An 18,191-nucleotide genomic window follows, 5' to 3' on the forward strand; every position below is an offset into this window, starting at 1 on the left:
GTCCCCTACTATGATTGTGTTACTGTCGCTTTCCCCTTTTATGGCTGTTAGCATTTGCCTTATGTATTGAGGTGCTCCTGTGTTGGGTGCATAAATGTTTACAGTTGTTATATCTTCTTCTTGGATTGATCCCTTGATCATTATGTAACATCTAAAATAAAATAGACTTTATTTTATTTTTTTTGTTTTTGTTTTGGCGGTATGCGGGCCTCTCACTGCTGTGGCCCCTCCCGTTGTGGGGCACAGGCTCTGGACGCGCAGGCTCAGCGGCCATGGCTCACGGGCCCAGCCGCTCCGCGGCATGTGCGATCTTCCCGGACCGGGGCACGAACCTGTGTCCCCTGCATCGGCAGGCGGACTCTCAACCACTGCGCCACCAGGGTAGCCCTAGACTTTATTTTAAAGTCTATTTTGTCTGATATGAGAGTTGCTACTCCAGCTTTCTTTTGATTTCCATTTGCATGGAATATCTTTTTCCATCCCCTCACTTTCAGTCTGTATGTGTCCCTAGGTCTGAAGTGGGTCTCTTACAGACAGCATATATATGGGTCTTGTTTTTGTATCCATTCAGCCAGTCTGTGTCTTTTGGTTGGAGTATTTAATGCATTTATATTTAAGGTAATTATCGATATGTATGTTCCTATTACCATTTTCTTAGGTGTTTTGGGTTTGTTATCGTAGGTCTCTACTTTCTCTTGTGTTTCCTGCCTAGACAAGTTCCTTTAGCATTTGTTGTAAAGCTGGTTTGGTGGTGCTGAATTCTCTTAGCTTTTGCTTGTCTGTAAAGGTTTTAATTTCTCTGTCAAATCTGAGTGAGATCCTTGCTGGGTAGAGTAATCTTGGTTGTAGGTTTTTCCCTTTCATCACTTTAAGTATATCCTGCCACTCTCTTCTGGCTTATAGAGTTTCTGCTGAAAGATCAGCTGTTAACCTTATGGGGATTCCCTCGCATGTTATTTGTTGCTTTTCCCTTGCTGCTTATAATATTTTTTCTTTGTATTTAATTTTTGATAGTTTGATTAATATGTGTCTTGGCGTTTTTCTCCTTGGATTTATCCTGTATGGGACTCTCTGTGCTTCCTGGACTTGATTAACTATTTCCTTTCCCATATTAGGGAAGTTTTCAGCTATAATCTCTTCAGATATTTTCTCAGTCCCTTTGTTTTTCTCCTCTTCTTTTGGGACCCCTAATGTTGGTGGGGTTATTCGAATGTTGGTGCGTTGGTGCGTTTAATGTTGATCCAGAGGTCTCGGAGACTGTCCTCGATTCTTTTTTTTTTATATAAATTTATTTTATTTTATTTATTTTTATTTTTGGCTGCGTTGGGTCCTCGTTGCTGTGCGTGGGCTTTCTCTAGTTGTTGCACGCGGGGGCTACTCTTTGTTGCAGTGTGCAGGCTTCTCACTGTGGTGGCTTCTCTTGTTGGGAGCATGGGCTCTAGGTGCACGGCCTTCAGCACTTGTGGTACACGGGCTCAGTAGTTGTGGCTTGGTGGCTCTGGGGCGCAGTCTCAGTAGTTGTGGTGCATGGGCTTAGTTGCTCCGCGGCATGTGGGATCTTCCCAGACCAGGGCTTGAACCCATGTCTCCCGCACTGGCAGGCAGATTCTTAACCACTGTGCCACCAGGGAAGCCTCTGTCCTCAATTCTTTTCATTCTTTTTTCTTTATTCTGCTCTGCAGCAGTTATTTCCACTATTTTATCTTCCAGGTCACTTATCCTTTCTTCTGCCTCAGTTATTCTGCTATTGATTCCTTCTAGAGAATTTTTAATTTCATTTATTGTGTTGTTCATTGTTTGCTTGCTCTTTAGTTCTTCTAGGTCCTTGTTAAACGTTCATTGTATTTTCTCCATTCTATTTCCAAGAGTTTGGATCATCTTTACTGTCGTTACTCTGAATTCTTTTTTCAGGTAGACTGCCAGTTTCCTCTTCATTTGTTAGGTCTGGTGGGTTTTTACCTTGCTCCTTCATCTGCTGTGTGTTTCTCTGTCTTCTCATTTTGCTTCAGTTACTATGTTTGGGGTCTCCTTTTCGCAGGCTGCAGGTTCGTAGTTCCTGTTGTTTTTGCTGTCTGCCCCTAGTGGCTAAGGTTAGTTCAGTGAGTTGTGTAGGCTGCCTGGTGGAGGGGACTAGTGCCTGTGTTCTGGTGGATGAGGCTGGACTTTGTCTTTCTCTCGGGCAGGTCTGCGTCCGGTGGTGTGTTTTGGAGTGTCTGTGACCTTATGATTTTAGGCAGCCTCTCTGCTAATGGGTGGGGTTGTGTTCCTGTCTTGCTAGTTGTTTGGCATAGGGTGTGCAGCACTGTAGCTTCCTGGTTGTTGAGTGGAGCTGGGTCTTAGCGTTGAGATGGAGATCTCCAGGAGATTTTCGCTGTTTGATATTACGTGGAGTTGGGAGGTCTCTGGTGGACCAATGTCCTGACCTAGGCTCTCCCACCTCAGAGGCACAACCATGACACCCGGCTGGAGCACCAAGACCCTATCATCCACATGGCTCAGAATAAAAGGGAGAAAAAAAGAAGGAAAGAAAGAAAAACAAAATAAAATAAAGTTATTAAAATAAAAAAATAATTATTTAAAATTAAAAAGTAATTTAAAAAAGGAAAGAAGAGGGCAACCGAACCAAAAAACAAATCCACCACTGATAACAAGCACTAAAATCTATTATACTAAACAAACCAAAAAAACCCCTGACAGACAAAACCCTAGGATAAAAGGTAAAAGCAAAGCTACACAGAGAAAATCACACACAGAAGCATACACATACACACCCGCAAAAGAGAAAAAGGAAAAAAATACAAATATCGTTGCTCCCAAAGTGCACCGCCTCAGTTTTGGGATGACTCGCTGTCTATTCATGTATTCCACAGATGCAGGTACATCAAGTTGACTGTGGAGCTTTAATCGTCTGCTCCTGAGGCTGCTGGGAGAGATTTCCCTTTCTCTTCTTTGTTCTCACAGCTCCCAGGGGCTCAGCTTTGGATGGGGCCCCGCCTCTGCGTGTAGGTCGCCGGAGGGCGTCTGTTCTTCACTCAGACAGGACGGGGTTAAAGGAGCCGCTGATTGGGGGCTCTGGCTCACTCAGGCCGGTGGGGGGGCACGGAGTGCGGGGCAGGCCTGCGGCGGCAGAGGCCGGCGTGACGTTGCACCAGCCTGAGGCGCGCCATGCGTTCTCCCGGGGAAGTTGTCCCTGGGTCCCGGGACCCTGGCAGTGGCGGGCTGCACAGGAGGTGCAGGGAGGTGTGGAGAGTGACCTGTGCTCGCACACAGGCTTCTTGGTGGCGGCAGCAGCAGCCTTAGCGTCTCATGCCCGCCTCTGGGGTCCGCGCTGATAGCCGTGGCTCGCGCCCGTCTCTGGAGCTCCTTTAAGCAGCGCTCTGAATCCCCTCTCCTCGTGCACCCGAAACAATGGTCTCTTGCCTCCTAGGCAGTTCCAGACTTTTTCCCGGACACCGTCCTGGCTAGCTGTGGCACACAGCCCCCTTCAGGCTGTGTTCATGCCGCCAACCCCCGTCCTCTCCCTGGGATCTGACCTCCGAAGCCTGAGCCTCAGCCCCCAGCCCCCGCCCGCCCCGGTGGGTGAGCACAAGCCTCTCGGGCTGGTGGGTGCTGGTTGGCATCGATCCTCTGTGCAGGCATCTCTCCGCTTTGCCCTCCGCACCCTTGTTGCTGCGCTCTCCTCCGTGGCTCTGAAGCTTCCCCCTGCCATCCCCACCCCGTCTCCGCCAGTGAAGGGGCTCCTAGTGTGTGGAAACCTTTCCTCCTTCACAGCTCCCTCCCACTGGTGCAGGTCCCGTTCCTATTCTTCTGTCTCTGTTTTTTCTTTTTTCTTTTGCCCTACCCAGGTACGTGGGGAGTTTCTTGCCTTTTGGGAGGTCTGAGGTCTTCTGCCAGCCTTCAGTAGGTGTTCTGTAGGAGTTGTTCCACGTGTAGATGTATTTCTGGTGTATCTGTGGGGAGGAAGGTGATCTCCGCATCTTACTCTTCTGCCATCTTGAAGGTCTCCCAGGGTATAATCCTTAAGTGCTTTGCGAGGAGATTTTTAAAGTCGAATTCACATAAAACAAGGAATGATTGTGTATCTTAAAGGCGAATCTGGGTATAATAGTGCTTAAATTTTATGTCTCGTCACAAAGTTCACCAAGTGAAATTCACTTAAAAACCAAGCTGTAGGGAGAGTAGGTTATATCATCTCAAGTTAAAGATGAGGAAACCAAGGTAACTGTTAGGTAGTAGAACTTGTCCTCGACCAAAGATTGCAGATGTTCAGTTGCTCCCATATTCTGTCGTGCTGCACCCCTCGGCTCCCTGCCCCTGGTAACGTCTCCTGCTCCTGGTTTGTCTCTTGCCTACACCCTGGTTTTCTGTCCTGGTTAATCTCCTACCCCTGGTCCGTCTCCTGCCTCCACCCCGGCTCCCTGCCCTGTCCTGGTCCATCTCCTGCCCATGGTCCGTTTCCTGACCTGCACGTGTTTGGTTTCTTGCCATTTTGGAGAAGAGAGCCTGCTCTGTTTCTTAAAATTCTTATTTAAAGGATTGTTGTTTACAGTTAAAACCCTGAACAAAGCACATAATCGTTTGCCATTGCAGACACGGGGGTTCATGAGACGTCAGTGTGTTAGTTCAGCACCTGTCGTGTGCGGGACAGTGAGTGGGGTCTACGCAGGCCCTTCTCCTGAAACTCACAGGTTACGAAATGACTCAGGTTTTACAGCGGTTGTAACTTGGAACCATTTCAAACTCAGAACGTTTTTCAAAAGCTATTATCTGTTACTTTGTTTAAAATTATTTTTTATGAAGTATTTTAAACATATAGAAAAGTTGAAGTTCCTCAAACAGGTATCTGTGTGGTCACCATCCATATTAAACAAAGTACAGTTTGACCTTTAAAACCCAATGACAGTTGTTGTTTACCCTACGTGCAGAATAGAATATTTTTTTTCCTGGAAATTTGCAACGTGAAATCTGAGAAAACTGTGGAATGTGGTGAAGTCTTTTAAAAACTGTGCCCCTGGTTCCTCAGTTCATCCACTTAAAAGCCCTCCTCCCGCGGAAGGACGTGTCTGGTGGAGAGGTCACGTGGCTCACCCTGTTCCCAGTGCCCTGCTTTGGACAGCATTCCGGGGAGCTCAGTGACCTGCACGTTGGCTGCAGGGCGCCAGACGTGGGTGACCTGAGTGCAGCAGGGGAGTCAGGAATCACATCTGACCGCTGGGGCTGCTCAGTCCTTCCGTGCATCCGTGCTTTCTTCCTGCGAACGTCGGGCCCAGCTCTCCGTGTGGAGTAGCTGGGGAGCATCTCTCATTCTTCCGTGTAATTCTGACCCGAGGCCCCTTGACTTTGCCCGTGGCCACCTGTGAAATTCCCGTCAGGACACACGGTTGCCTCTGTGTCTCTGGCAGAACTGCTGCTTTCCTCACACACGTGCTCCCTCCTCAAGGCCCCATGTGTGTTTTGAGTCCTTTGCCACTGAAGCCCCAGGAGCGTTGAGCAGGGCAAGGCCGCTGTGCCTCTTGGATGCCTCAGCCACGGCCTCTGGGCTTTGGCTCGGGCTTGTGGGCTCCAGGAGTTCTCTCTCGGTTCCAGGAACGCTTTGCCCCATCTCTGCCCAGCCTGGGGTCTCCACAGCGCTTGCCAAGCTGTAGTATCTCCCTTCCGAGGATGCAGGGTATTGGTGCATAGTTCATTGTCCCGCTTAAGGTTACACATACAGAAAACTAATGGAGTTGTTTTGCAAGACTGTGATTGTATAAGCTGTGTAAGGATGTATCACGTAACTTTCAGAAGGAAAAGACTTTCTGATCCAGGCATGTTATAGTGCTTCTCTGGGCCAGCGTTATTTCTGGCTTCAAGTGCAAACCCACATAGGCTTGCTGTCCTTTCCTATGAATTTAAACTTTAATTAAGCCAATAACTTAGTACATACGGTAGCAAACGTACCTTTATTTTAGATCAAGTTCACTTTTTCATGTCACCGCCTTTTTGTTTGTGTTCCTGTATTATAACAGAGATTACATCTATTACAATGACCTGTATGCCTTCAACCTGGACGCTTTCACGTGGAGCAGGCTGTCCCCGTCCGGGACTGGGCCCACACCCAGGTCAGGCTGCCAGATGACCGTCACCGCCCAGGGCAGCATCGTCATCTACGGGGGCTACTCGAAGCAGGTAAGACGCGCGTGTGGGATGCAGAGTGACTTCTGTCTGCTGCCTTTTCAGTTTCACCAGCGATGAAAACTTCAAATAATAGTTCATTAGATTAATATGAACAGTCCTTTCTGTTGAATGAGAAGTGGACAGAGGTGGTGTTGATCTGCTCCTGTGTGAACACACTAAGGTTCTTTACGGTCACATTGCGTTCTTATCCACATGCCCCTGAAACACGCAGCGTAAGTGATGGCTGTGGCAGGGAGGTGCCCTGGCCACCTCCGTCCACCCTGCCACACCCCCACCCAGCCAGCGGCCAGCCCTTGTTCTGGAAAGGAAAACTGACTTGGGATTTGTGGTTGTGACCTGCCTGGGGTGTGGCTAGACGCGTGACAGCTGGGAGGGCCCTGCGAAACAGGCGGCTGTCGCCAGAAGCTGTGTGCAGTGCCCAGAACTGATGCTTTGTCGCAGTAGATGCTCCTCAGCAAAACCGGGTGATGAACAGCAAGCCCTCGTCAGGCTGATGCCACTTCAATCCAAGCAGCGCCTGACTCCCAAATGCGGCTTTTCTGCAGCCACGCGGACAGCTGGGGGGTGATCCGAGTCCCTTTGAGCCAGGGGCCACTCACACCAGGCCTTCGGCATTTGATGGCAGTGAGAAGCTGCTCTGTTGGCACTCACGGGGAATTTACCAGAGTTGGTGGTAAAGGCGTGGGTGTGACACTGGGGTTCTGGGTGGGAACGCCCTCCACAGGAGCAGCGTAGTGTTGTGACCCTTGGTACACGGCTCTCTCAGATGTCTTTGGGCTCCGTTAATACTGTACGAGACAGAGATTTGCGAGCAGCGGAAGGAAAGCTCTGTCAGGTGCACGCCCAAGTCCCTGCTCTGTGGCGTTAGCGTCCACTCCCCCTTGGGGACGAGCTGAGACCCCGTGCAGAGCCTTGCACGCCCTGGGGGAAGTTTGACAGCTCCAGGGCTTCACGCACATTCTGCGTCCTCCTCTAGTCCAGTGAGGAGAGCGAGTGTCCGGCCAGTGTGATTCGCGTTACTGGAAGGACCGCGCAGGCCATTGGGTGAGGGACTAGCGCACGGGCCTCTCATCACCCCTGTCAGGAAGGGGAGGTGGAGTGGGAGTTAATGCTTCATGGGGAGCAGCCTCCTTGCCTCCCCAGCCCCGGGCTCTGCCACGCCGGCCACTGTGTGGAAGCCGTGGCCCTGGGCGGGCAGAGCGGCGTTCTCAGGGAGGGCTCTGGCGTACAGGCCTCGGGGGGGTGTATTGAAATGTGACAGCGTGATAGTTTCCCTCAGCTCGTTGGTTCTAAGGAAGGAAGGTTGCTGTCGGCGGAGCAGTGCCGTGGATGCCCGCAGGTGCAGGAGGGCAAGGGGCTGAGAGGGAAGGGCTGGAGCCCGGCTGTGATCAAGTTTGCGACACAAGCAGACGGCACTGCATTCCTGCAGTGTGCGGCCAGTGGGCAAGGCCTCGTGTGTATTTATTTTTTTTTATTTATTTTATTTATTTATTTTTGGCTGTGTTGGGTCTTCGTTGCTGCGTGTGGGTTTTCTCTGGTTGCGGTGAGCGGGGGCTACTCTTCCTTGCAGTGCGTGGGCATCTCATTGTGGTGGCTTCTCTTGTTGTGGAGCACAGGCTCTAGGTGTGTGGGCTTCAGTAGTTGTGGCACGCAGGCTCAGTAGTTGCAGCACGCGAGCTCTAGAGCGCAGGCTTAGTAGTTGCGGCGCACGGGCTTAGTTGCTCCGCGACATGTGGGATCTTCCCGGACCAGGGCTCGAACCCGTGTCCCCTGGATTGGCAGGCGGATTCTGAACCACTGCGCCACCAGGGAAGCCCCTCGTGTGGATTTAGTTCCTGAGAGTGCTGGGCTTTTGGCCTGGAAGGTGGGCATGGGAGTGGCAGCCGCTCCCCCTGCTAGCCTGCTGGAAGAGAGGAATATGCTGTCTCAGTGCAGCTGCTCTGCAGAGTGAAGTGTGCGGTCTGCCCAGCGCCGTAAGCCTGGTGAAGCAGCAGGCCCGGGTGGAGGTGGGCTGTGCTGTCTGCAGCTCAGGAAAGCTCTTTGAATGGCTGTGCCGGCTTCTGCACAGAGCGTTTGATCCTCGCACCGAAGCTTGAATCCCGTTACTGGGAAGGCGATGGGAATCGAGGGCACAGGGGTTGGAGATGGAGGGTGGCTGTGTAATGATAGGAGGGTCCCTGCGGCAACCCCGCCCATCCAGAGCAGGGCTCGGCCCGGAGCCACAGGAAGCTCTGAGAGGAGAGCTCTGGGGTGTCCCCAGCCTGTGGTCATTTATTCTGTCCGTTCAGAGGCGGTCTGGATGGAACCTGTTGTGTTTCAGATTTTGAGGCTGGTCTGAAGGCTAGCGAGTCACCTCCACGGGAGACGGGACCACAAGCTTGGGGGGCCTTGCGTGGCTTCGCACAGCACGTGGCATTTGTCACGGCTCCCTTTTCCTTTTGCAGAGAGTCAGGAAAGATGTGGACAGAGGTACCCAGCACTCCGACATGTTCCTGCTGAAGGCTGAGGAGGGAAGAGAAGGTACGTGCGCCGTGCAGGTGACAGACCACGCGGGTGGTCAGTGTGTCGCTGGGGGAAGCGGGCAGAGGGTCGCGGGGCTGGTGGGGCACTCCAAGAACAGCCCCCGTGTCCTCTCTGGGGCGTTGAGGACGCACTGAGTTAGAAACACGGGTGATGTCAGTCCATCCACAGCTCCCTTCTTGGGGGCGGGGCCACGGCATCTGTGTCATCTCTCATTTGTTCTTGCTTAATGTTAGGACGTAGACTTTTGGAAGGCATCTTGTGGGGTTGAAATGCCCACTGTTTGTTTTTTTTATTTGAAGTATAGTTAATGTACAATGTTGTGTTAGTTTTAGGTGTACAGCAAAATGATTCAGTCATACATACGTGTATATGTTGTTTTTCAGATTCTTTTCCCTTATAGGTTATTATAAAATATTGAGTAGAGTTTCCTGTACTATAGAGAAGGTCTTTTGTTAATTATTTTATATATAGTAGTGTGTACCTGTTAATCCCATACTCCTAATTTATCCCTCCCTGCTTTTCCGTTTTGGTAAGCATAAGTTTGTTTTCTTTGTCTGTGAGTCTGTTTCTCCTGTGAGTAAGTTCATTTGTATCATTTTTTTAGATTCCACATATAAGTGATCTCATATGGTATTTGTCTTTCTCTGTCTGACTTCACTTAGTATGATAATCTCTAGGTCCCTCCAGGTTGCTGCAAATGGCATTGTTTCATTCTTTTTCATGGCTGAGTGATATTCCTGTGTGTGTGTGTGTATGTATGTATGTATACACACACACATCTTCTATATCCGTTCCTCTGTTGATGGACACCAGGGTGGCTTCCCAGTGCTCATTTTTCAAGCTCAGAAGTCGGGAGGTGGTTAGTTTGCATGGTGCACGTGATGGGAGAGGGGCTTGAGCGGATGGGGCCCGTGTGGTCCTGGCTGCCCCTTGGCCCCTGTGAGACCCGTCTCCGTAAGACAAGAGGCCTGCTGGGCAGGAACGTTTCCTCTTTCCTGCTGTGATGTTCTTCAAGCAGAGGCTGCAGAAACGTCACATACAAGGTGTTTCTCAGGTCCCAACCACGCCGGATTGCGGTGACTGATGGGGACGTGGGAGCCAAGGTTTAGAGCCCCTTTTACATGTCAGTGCACTTGAACTTGAAAGTGGACTGTGTTCTAGGCATTGGGACCCCAGCCCTTGTGTTCAGCCCCCGCGTCTGGCCGTCAGGCCCTTGGCCCCCAGTGAAAAGTACATGGCGTGTCCTGAGACGCATCCGGCAGCCACGTGCAGGGCACGCATCCGTGTCCTGAGACGCATTTTCCGTGGCCGGGAAAGCGACTCCCGCAGCCACGTGCAGGGCACGCTGATGCTTCTCCTCTTCTCTTTAAGCGTTAGATGCTGGTTGTTGTGAGTGACCTTGTGGCCCACTAGTGCCGCTAGGGCTGCGCCTCCAGGGGGGCTTGCTGTTGGCTGCTTCTCTCGCTTCTTTTAAATGTTCATTAAAGAAAAAACATCCCAGTTCCTTTTTCTGGACGTGTTGGGAAGACTCCCACATGTTTTGTGCCAGGCCACATCTTGAGGGTTGCTGCGTAAACACAGCGCCTGCCTAGAAGGAAGGACCACAGTGCGTGGCCCACGGGAGGTTCTGGGGGTGTCTGAGGTCGGAGGGCCCCGCCCGAGGGCACAGTGTATGGGATCCCCCGGAGCTGGTGCGCCCACCTCTCCCTCACCCTTCACATCACAGCCGCACGGCGCCCCTGGGCAAGTGTTGGGAGGGTGTGTGGACAGGTTCCCTACCTCAGCGCAGACTGACCCTCGAGGAGGAGGCATGGCCTCCAGGGTGTGCCGGACCCGCAGGCACAGAACGACAGCCATGGCATTCTGCAGGCCCCCCGTCCCTATTTCCTCTCCTCATCAGGCAGATGGGCCTGGACTCGGGTCAACCCTTCCGGAGCCAAGCCCACCCCAAGGTCCGGCTTCTCGGTGGCTGTGGCCCCGAACCATCAGACGCTGCTGTTTGGGGGTGTGTGTGACGACGAGGAGGACGAGAGCCTGGAGGGCCACTTCCTCAGCGACCTGCACTTCTACGACCCCGTCAGGAACCGCTGGTTCGCGGGGCAGCTGAAGGTACCTGGGCCCCAGACCTGCAGCCAGTGCAGGGCCTGCCCGGCTGTCACCTCCGTCAGTGATACCCAGGGCCTCCCCGGTCCCTCTGTCTGTGAGGCTCTGTGGAGCTGCCACCATCTTTACTGCCACCGTAAGCAGGGACCGGGTCGCCTCTGCCCCTCCTGCCAGCACCAGCCTGAGAGACGCGGCACAGTGGCTGCTCTCCCGGGAATGACATCCTTGGGGGCTTCATCAGGTCAGGGGCCTCAGAAGCAGGGCCCTGTGGCCAAAGGCGGGCGGATGGTCCACTGTGTGGCAAAGGCTGGCTCTGGTTGAAGTGCCTGGGCGCCTCTGAGGGGAGTCGGGCAGCGTGTGAGGGCTGGTATCTGCCGCCCGTTCCCCTCAGAGGTCACACCAGGCAGGGGTGGTATGCTCCCCGGGGAGGGGCAGCAAGTGGATGGGGCTCCTCTGGCTGTCGGGTGCTCGCTGACCCCCGTCCTGAGTCGCGGTGCCTTTGCTCTTTATCACCAGGGGCCCAAGGTGGAGAAGAGGAGGCGCAGGCGGGGCAGAAGAGGGGAGCCCGGGGATTCCAGCAAGCAGGAACTGAAGGGGACCCGGGCCCAGGAGCCCCTGCAGGTGGCCAGAGAGCTGGTGGCAGAGGACGGGACCACGGCCACCATCCAGCAGGGGCTCGCTGCCCGGGGCCCTGCGGGACAGCCCGAGTCTGACGACAGCGACGATGGCCCCAGCGAGGCGGGGGTCCCTGCGGTGGAGCCGAGCGCCCGCTCCAGCGCCATGCTGGCCGTGAAGCACGGGCGCCTCTACCTCTATGGGGGCATGTTTGAGGCTGGCGACCGCCAGGTCACCCTCAGCGACCTGTACTGCCTCGACCTCCACAAGATGGAGGAGTGGACCGTCCTGGTGGAGATGGATCCAGGTGAGGGGGTAGCACCTCTGGAGTTGCCTCGGGAGCCCCCCAGCTTGTCTGCCCTGCACCCGCAGAGTGCTGCACGCCTCTCGGTCCCGTGCCCTCAGCCCCGGGGGGAGGGCCGTGTTGCCCAGGGGCATGTCTGTGCACGGCCATCCCTGCAGGGGGCCTGGGGGAGGGAGCGGGCTCACCCCGACGCCACTCGGAAGCCTCGGACCCGCCCCGGCAGAGCGGACTGGACGCGCATTTTCCCCGCGGTGCGCGTGTGTGCCCGGGAGCAGACTAGCGGCCCACCCGTCTCCGCTGCCGTGTTGCACCACAGGCTGCGCTGGACTCGGTCACTGCTCGGTCCTTGGGTCTGAGGCTGAAATCCCTTACAATCCACATGTCTGGGCAGGGGCCCTGAGCGGCTGTGCGAGACGGCTGCTGTCTTGGAGCACAGCTTCTCACTCTGCCTGTCTCTGCCTCGACACGTGGGGATGTGATGTTTACCGTGAGCTCCAGACGTGCTGGGGTCGGGGCCCCCGCACTCACATCCGCGTGTCCAGGCAGAAGGTGGGCTCCTGGGGGCGGCCGCGGCTCGCCTGCAGTTTCCCCGGTGCCTTGGTCGTGTTGACACTGTGGTTTTTGCTTTTGCTTAAAGAATCTCAGGAGTGGCTGGAGGAGACGGACTCGGAGGAGGACAGCGACGAGGTCAATGGTGCCGAGGGCGGCGGGGAGAGTGAAGAGGACGAGGACAGCGGCGAGGAGGCCAGGGGTGAGTGTGCCACGGGGGCCGCGCGGCCACAGCCGGTGCTGAGGAGGGGCCTCAGGGCTCACCGCTCAGGTCACTTCTCTGCCGGAGCCCTCATTTTTGTCGGTGACAAGGGTACGTAAAATTTTACCAAGTTTCTGTTAAAATTTGACTTTGCTATGTAGGTGCGCTCCTGAGGTCAGCTGAAGTGTTTTTTCTGATTGTGTCTGGAGTACGTTTGAGCACTCGCTGTCTAAGCAGGGTCGTGACGGCCTCGTGACGTCCTCCGTGTAAATCCGGGTGCTCGCAGCACGTTCGCTCCTTCCCCGACTGAACCCATTTCTTTCTTATTCCCCTTTCCCCACGAAAGAGCAACGCCCCTCGGCGGCGCCCGGTGAGCCGTTCGCAGACTCCCTGCCCAGGACCAAGCAGTAGTGGGCGAAGCTGGCGTGGACGACGCCGGGCCCCGGAGAGGAGAGCGCTGAGAGCCGCCCGGGCCGTGGCCGCGGCTTTCTCTGATGACTCGGCCTCAGCCGCACACCCGCCAGAGCCTAGACTGAGGGGGTGGGGTTCCCTGCCCTCAGCGCGCTGCGTGCGGTTTAAAATAAACTGGACTTGGCAGGGGGCTGCTGCCGCGAGGGTGGTCTTTTGTGCAGCCTCCAGGCCCCGGTGGTTCTGGCGGGGCCTCGGGCTGGGTCGGGCCGAGCTGATGGTGAGGGGGAGCCGCCTACACGGCAGGCGGCACCTTGATCATGAAGTGGAACGCTGCGGGCTTTGCGGGGTTCCCCTCTGCAAAACTAGGAGACGGGTTCTGCCCGCCTGCACGTTCAGCCGACTCCTTCCTTTTTAAAACTGATCGGTGGCCGCCCACCGCCTCCTGTACGCGTTTTCTCGGTTGTCTGGAGAATAAAGCCTGTTGTGGGCTGGTCTGCTCGCTCTGCCACGTGGCTGTGCCTGGGGTCTCTTGGAGTGCCGTGTGCCCAGCTCCTCTGGCCGCTCCCCACCTTTGGGGAGGAGGTGGTGGAGCTGTGCTCTGCCCTCTCCCCTTCGGGCTCAAGGTCGTCCTTCGCACAGCAGCAGAAGAGGGCAGGAAACCGGAGGGTGGGCCCCACTGTCCCCACACGGCCTCGCCGTCCCCTACCGGGCACGCTCACTGGTGCCTGCTCCAGGGTTAATGGCAGGAGGCTGCTCTTCATTTATGTAATTGGGGCAGAGCTTGGGCTTTGAATTCACACCAGGTGAATTCATCTTCATCTAAAGTATCGTCAGTAACAAGAAAGCAGGGTTCTTAGTTCTCAGGGACAGGCCGAACAACCCATCGTTACCTTGAACGGGCCATCCTGCTCATGACCTGGAAGTTAGAAGTGGAGAGTGGGCGCACCTACCCAGCAGAGCGGGCCCGGGCCCGGGCAGGCTTCCGTGGAAGGTTGAGGCCAGCTTGCCCAGAAGCAGCCCCTCACCCCAGGCAGCACTTATCTTCTCGCCGTGCTCGGCCCCCGCATCTCCGGCCGTGTGACCTCACTCGTCAGACTTCTCCCGCCTGACTGCACGCGGATCAGAAGTAGGAAGCTCTCTCCTCGCTTCTGCCCACCAGAGCCTCCCTCTGGTACGGGGCCTGGCAGAGCCCATGGGGGGTCCCGGTCACAGGGCTTGGGCAGGCGCTCCGGCTTCAGCATCTTGCTTGCGGCTCCCCGTGGGTGCCGGGGCAGGCGGGCAGGGCTCAAAGCCAGGCTGGATGCCACGGCAGGCCCGCGGGGGCCGCAGAGGCCCTCCCGGTACCTGCCTTGTGTGCTCGCGGTGCGAGGCCCAGGGTACAGCTCCCGCTCTCTGGGCTGCTGCCTCGGGAGGAGGTGGCTGGGAAAGCGTTGGCCCCAGCGCAGGCTTCTGTTCCCGGGGCCGTTGTTATTACAGAGGAAGGAGCCTGCAAGCGGGTGAGACTCCAGGGAAGGTAGTTTGGAATCAAGAAGTAGAAAAAGACGACAGCCCCCGGAAGAAACTTCTCTTTTGCTCTTGGCTCTGCTGTCCTGTCCACGGGGTTATTGCTGAGGACGCCGTTTGAGTGACAGGAAGACAAGCACACGCTCCACACGGGGAGCTGCCTCTGCTGTGTCACCCCCGTGATCAGAGCGTCCCTTCGGTGGGGCAGTTGCAGGGAGAGGTGGGTGTACGGTGCAGGACTGCGGGGTCCCCAGGGAGGGCAGCGGCCAGCGCACCGTTCCCCCTTCTGCCTGCCGGCAGCTGGTTTGCCGAACCGAATGCTTCTGGCGCCTGGACGGCCAGCACAGAGCCCTAGGCCTCTGTTCCCTGCATTGCTGGAGCCAAAACAGCATGGTGACAGCTGTATTCAGGGTCAGCGAGGGCCCTGAGTGGACATTTGTCTTGCCTGCTCCTGGGTTTGCTGACCTGTTGGTAAGACCCCCTCACTGCCCCGCCTTTGGACGGGTTCTGCCTCTGTCTGTCGCTGGTGCCCACCAGCTGGCCCCGTCACTCCTGCGGACACCACACCAGAGCCCCTGGAGGGCTTTGTGGGGTTTGAGTGTGAATAGCTGTGCTGCTTTCTCCCCGCTTCCCAGGAGCAGCTCAGCTGGCTGACGGCGTCGGGCTTAGATAATTTGAGAGGGTTGGTCTAAGGCGGTGGATTCCTTGGGGTTGGACTGAATAGAGCAGAAATCAAGGGAAACACACAGCGAGCTCGGAGATCCTTGTCGTTCACAGGGTCGTCTGGCGTGTTTGTTAGCATGTGACAGTGGTGTTTATTGCAGCGTGACATCCGGTTTTTGTACCAAGTCGGTGCAGGCAGGAAGTCAGTGCTCCGTGACAGTAGAAACGTGCTGGGGGACCACACGCTGGGCGGGGCTGCCGGGGAAACGGCTGCTTTGCTCTCCACGCTGGGTAGAGGAGGCCCTCCTGAGGCCTCGCTTAGGCACTGGCCAGGTGACACGAGAGAGACTTGTGCTTAGGGACCCCCCCGCCCCCCGTGTGTGGGGATGAGAATGTGACAGTGTGCCTGGAGCTTCCACTGGAGGAGTGTGGCCAGGGAGGGGCAGTAGGTCCTGCCTGGAGGAGCGCGGTGGCTGCAGCTCGGGTGGGCGTGCGATGCCTCTGCTCGCTGCTGTCTTCCCAGGTGTCTTAGGTCAGAAAGCAAAGCTGTGTGGAGCTGTTGGTCCAGAGCTTAGACCACGGTCACCTGCGCTTCTGTGGAAGATCCGTCCGAGGCCAGGCCTGGTCATCAGGGCTCTGAACACAGCCTCCATGCAAGCTGAGGCACCGACTGGCGCAGCTGGTGGCAGTGGGGCCAGGGCCGAGGTGATCTAGGCTCTGGCCAGCCCAGCCATTCACCTCGGAGCCCCCTGGATGTGTGCCGTCTGGGGCCGAGGAACCGCGCAGTGCAGCCAGGGCCAGGCCTGGTCGGCAGGCTGTGCGGGGGCAGAGTGGGGGCTCTCTGTGATCCTGGACCTGGGTCAGGACCGGGACCAGGGCAGCTCGTGGAGCGCAGGGCCCTGAGCCGAGAACGCAGGAGTGGCGGTTTCCTCCCGGCCTTGGGGCAGGGATGGGGGTGCGGGGAGGGTGTGGAGGTCAGAGAGACTGAGTCGGAAGGAAACAGTAACCGCCCCAAGAGATACAAGGCTGTCGAAGTTTCAGAAAGTTGAGGTAGGTTTGGAGCAACGCTGCTGGGCGGTCCCTCAGCAGAGCGTGCCTCTGCCAGTTGCCTCTGTGTCCTCCGTTGGCTGGCGGAGGGGAGCGGGCGCGAGGTGGGCTCCCGGGTCGGTGAGGGGCTGGCGCCCAGTGGGGCAGCGCTGGCGAGGGAAGGGGCGCATTTCAGATCCCTGCTCTCGGAGCTGTGCTGCTCAGGGTCCTGAGACCCTCCAAACACGATAGACGGACGCCGTCAGGTAACATACACCTGGTTCCGTGAGAAGGAGTTTGTGTGTGTGCATCTCAAAGCGTGGGCAATAGACGGGACTGCAGTGAAGACGCTGACTTACACCGAGATGATGCAAGTTACCAAGCTTTCAGATGGTGGCGTTTATTACCAAAAGGAGGGAAAGTTTTCTTTAATCTCGACAGCGTCCCTCACTTGCAGGTAGTGAAGAACGTAGTAGCGGTACGATTTAAACAGTTACATTCGTTAAGGAAAGTTATTTTCATTTGGTAAGTAACTAAGCCATTTTTCCAGCTAAAAGAAGAAAGGCAAAGGGTAACGTTTTCACCGCTTCATCAATGAGAAAAATCAGAACACAGTCGACATTGCCTTTTTGTCAATGTGCAAAACGATTGCCTGTATTAACAGTTTACACGCACCAGAACATAAGGAGGGAGAAAAGAAAGTGCAGGTTGAGACTGATGTGTGAGAGAATCCACAGGAGGGCATCTGTGTCAGGTTAGTGGCTTCACCTCTGGAGTGAGGGCTCACCCGCACGGAACGGACCGTGTGGGTTTACTTCAGTCAGGCTGCGTCGGGTGGCATTTCTTTGGAGATGGTGGGTGGTACCCATAAGCAGGGTCCCGCTGGAGGACGTTGTCAGGGAAGCACCAGGTCAGCATCAGGGGCTCATCTGCCCACACGTGAGCCACAGCTCTGCAGCGCGGGGCGGACCGCCACGCGGCAGGCCCGGCGGTGAGCGCAGGCCACATTGCTGTCACTGGAGCTGGGCTCCCCGAGAGGCCCAGTGGGAAGAGCTGGGGGTCCCAGGGGTGCAGGAGCAGCACGGGGGGAGGCCGTACCCTGCCCCCCTGCATTCATGCCCATCTCCTCGCCGTACCAGCTCCCAGCGTTGGGAAGCCCTTGCTGGGGCAGTGGAGCGCGGCCCCTCCTGCCCCGTCCCTGCCCTCTGCGGGCTTGGTGTGGGGTGGGAGTCACCCACTGAGCGGCAGTTGGCTGCCTGATGGTCCTGTTGATGGCGCTCAGAGCGGGGCACCCTTGGGCCAGGCCCGTCTCTTGGTCACGGCTGAACACAATACCTGCTGGAAAACCCTTGGTCTGTTCTGTGGTCCACACGCAGGAGGCCCTGGGATCCAGTGTGCTCTGCTCTGAAGGGACCAGGAATTCTCACGCCTGCCTTGGGTGTGTCAAGCGCTGCTCTCTCAGGAGGAGCCTGGTGCCTGTCTGAGCGTCCTGGCAGGCGTGGAGTGAGCTACTGAAATGGGCTGAACGAGGAACCGCCAGGGGGTGGAGGGCAGGGTCCAGCCGAGGCCCGTCTCAGCCACTCCTTGGGGCCTCCAGGGCTAGGGTTGTGCTGTCACCGTGTTGCCAGGCAGCAGCTGCACAGCTGGAGACCTGCACCCAGTGGGCTGTGACAGGACAGGAAGGGTGTGCACATGTGATAGCCGTGTGAGCCCCAGCGTACTGTGAGAGGTGTGTGTTGGGGGCAGCGAGGTGGGCGCGAGAGGGGTGCTGCCCCAGATCCAGCCCGGGCCTGCTCACCCAGGCTCGCCCGGGGCTGGCCGCGTCCACACTGTGATCCACCCCCGGGGGGGCCTGCTTCCCTGAGGTGGGGGACGATCTGGAACAAAATGTGTTGCCCGTTTGCATCCCAGGCTCTTCCACGTTGGGGTGGAAGCGGACTCCAGAAGCTCCGTCTGTGCTAACACACGCGCCGTGTCTGGGGAGCGTTAGGCATTGCTTCCGTCGCCCTCGGGTGTCCGCCTGCTTTGGGCCCCCCCTTGCGGCCGCCTCCTTCCTGCTGGTCCCCTGGGCGCCTAGCAGCCCCTGCTGGAGGACGGGCCCCGGCATCTCGGTGC

The 18,191-nt window shown here is 56.3% G+C and overlaps 1 protein-coding gene across 12 annotated transcripts in view; it reads left to right on the forward strand.

The window, feature by feature from the left end:
- The window catches only part of KLHDC4 (kelch domain containing 4), a 61,171-nt gene extending 47,779 nt beyond the window's left edge, over positions 1-13,392 (forward strand). For all 12 annotated transcript variants that reach the window (XM_033406298.2, XM_033406301.2, XM_033406296.2 and 9 more), the window contains 6 exons: positions 6,009-6,168; positions 8,622-8,697; positions 10,601-10,809; positions 11,320-11,725; positions 12,360-12,473; positions 12,820-13,392. In XM_033406298.2, the coding sequence (XP_033262189.1) occupies positions 6,009-6,168; positions 8,622-8,697; positions 10,601-10,809; positions 11,320-11,725; positions 12,360-12,473; positions 12,820-12,884 (1,030 nt within the window). In that variant the 3' untranslated portion in view covers positions 12,885-13,392. The remainder of the gene's footprint in view (positions 1-6,008; positions 6,169-8,621; positions 8,698-10,600; positions 10,810-11,319; positions 11,726-12,359; positions 12,474-12,819) is intronic.
- The last annotated feature ends 4,799 nt before the right edge of the window (positions 13,393-18,191 follow it).

This window comes from Orcinus orca, chromosome 20 (genome assembly GCF_937001465.1).
Source record: "Orcinus orca chromosome 20, mOrcOrc1.1, whole genome shotgun sequence".
NCBI classification, from domain to species: domain Eukaryota; kingdom Metazoa; phylum Chordata; class Mammalia; order Artiodactyla; family Delphinidae; genus Orcinus; species Orcinus orca.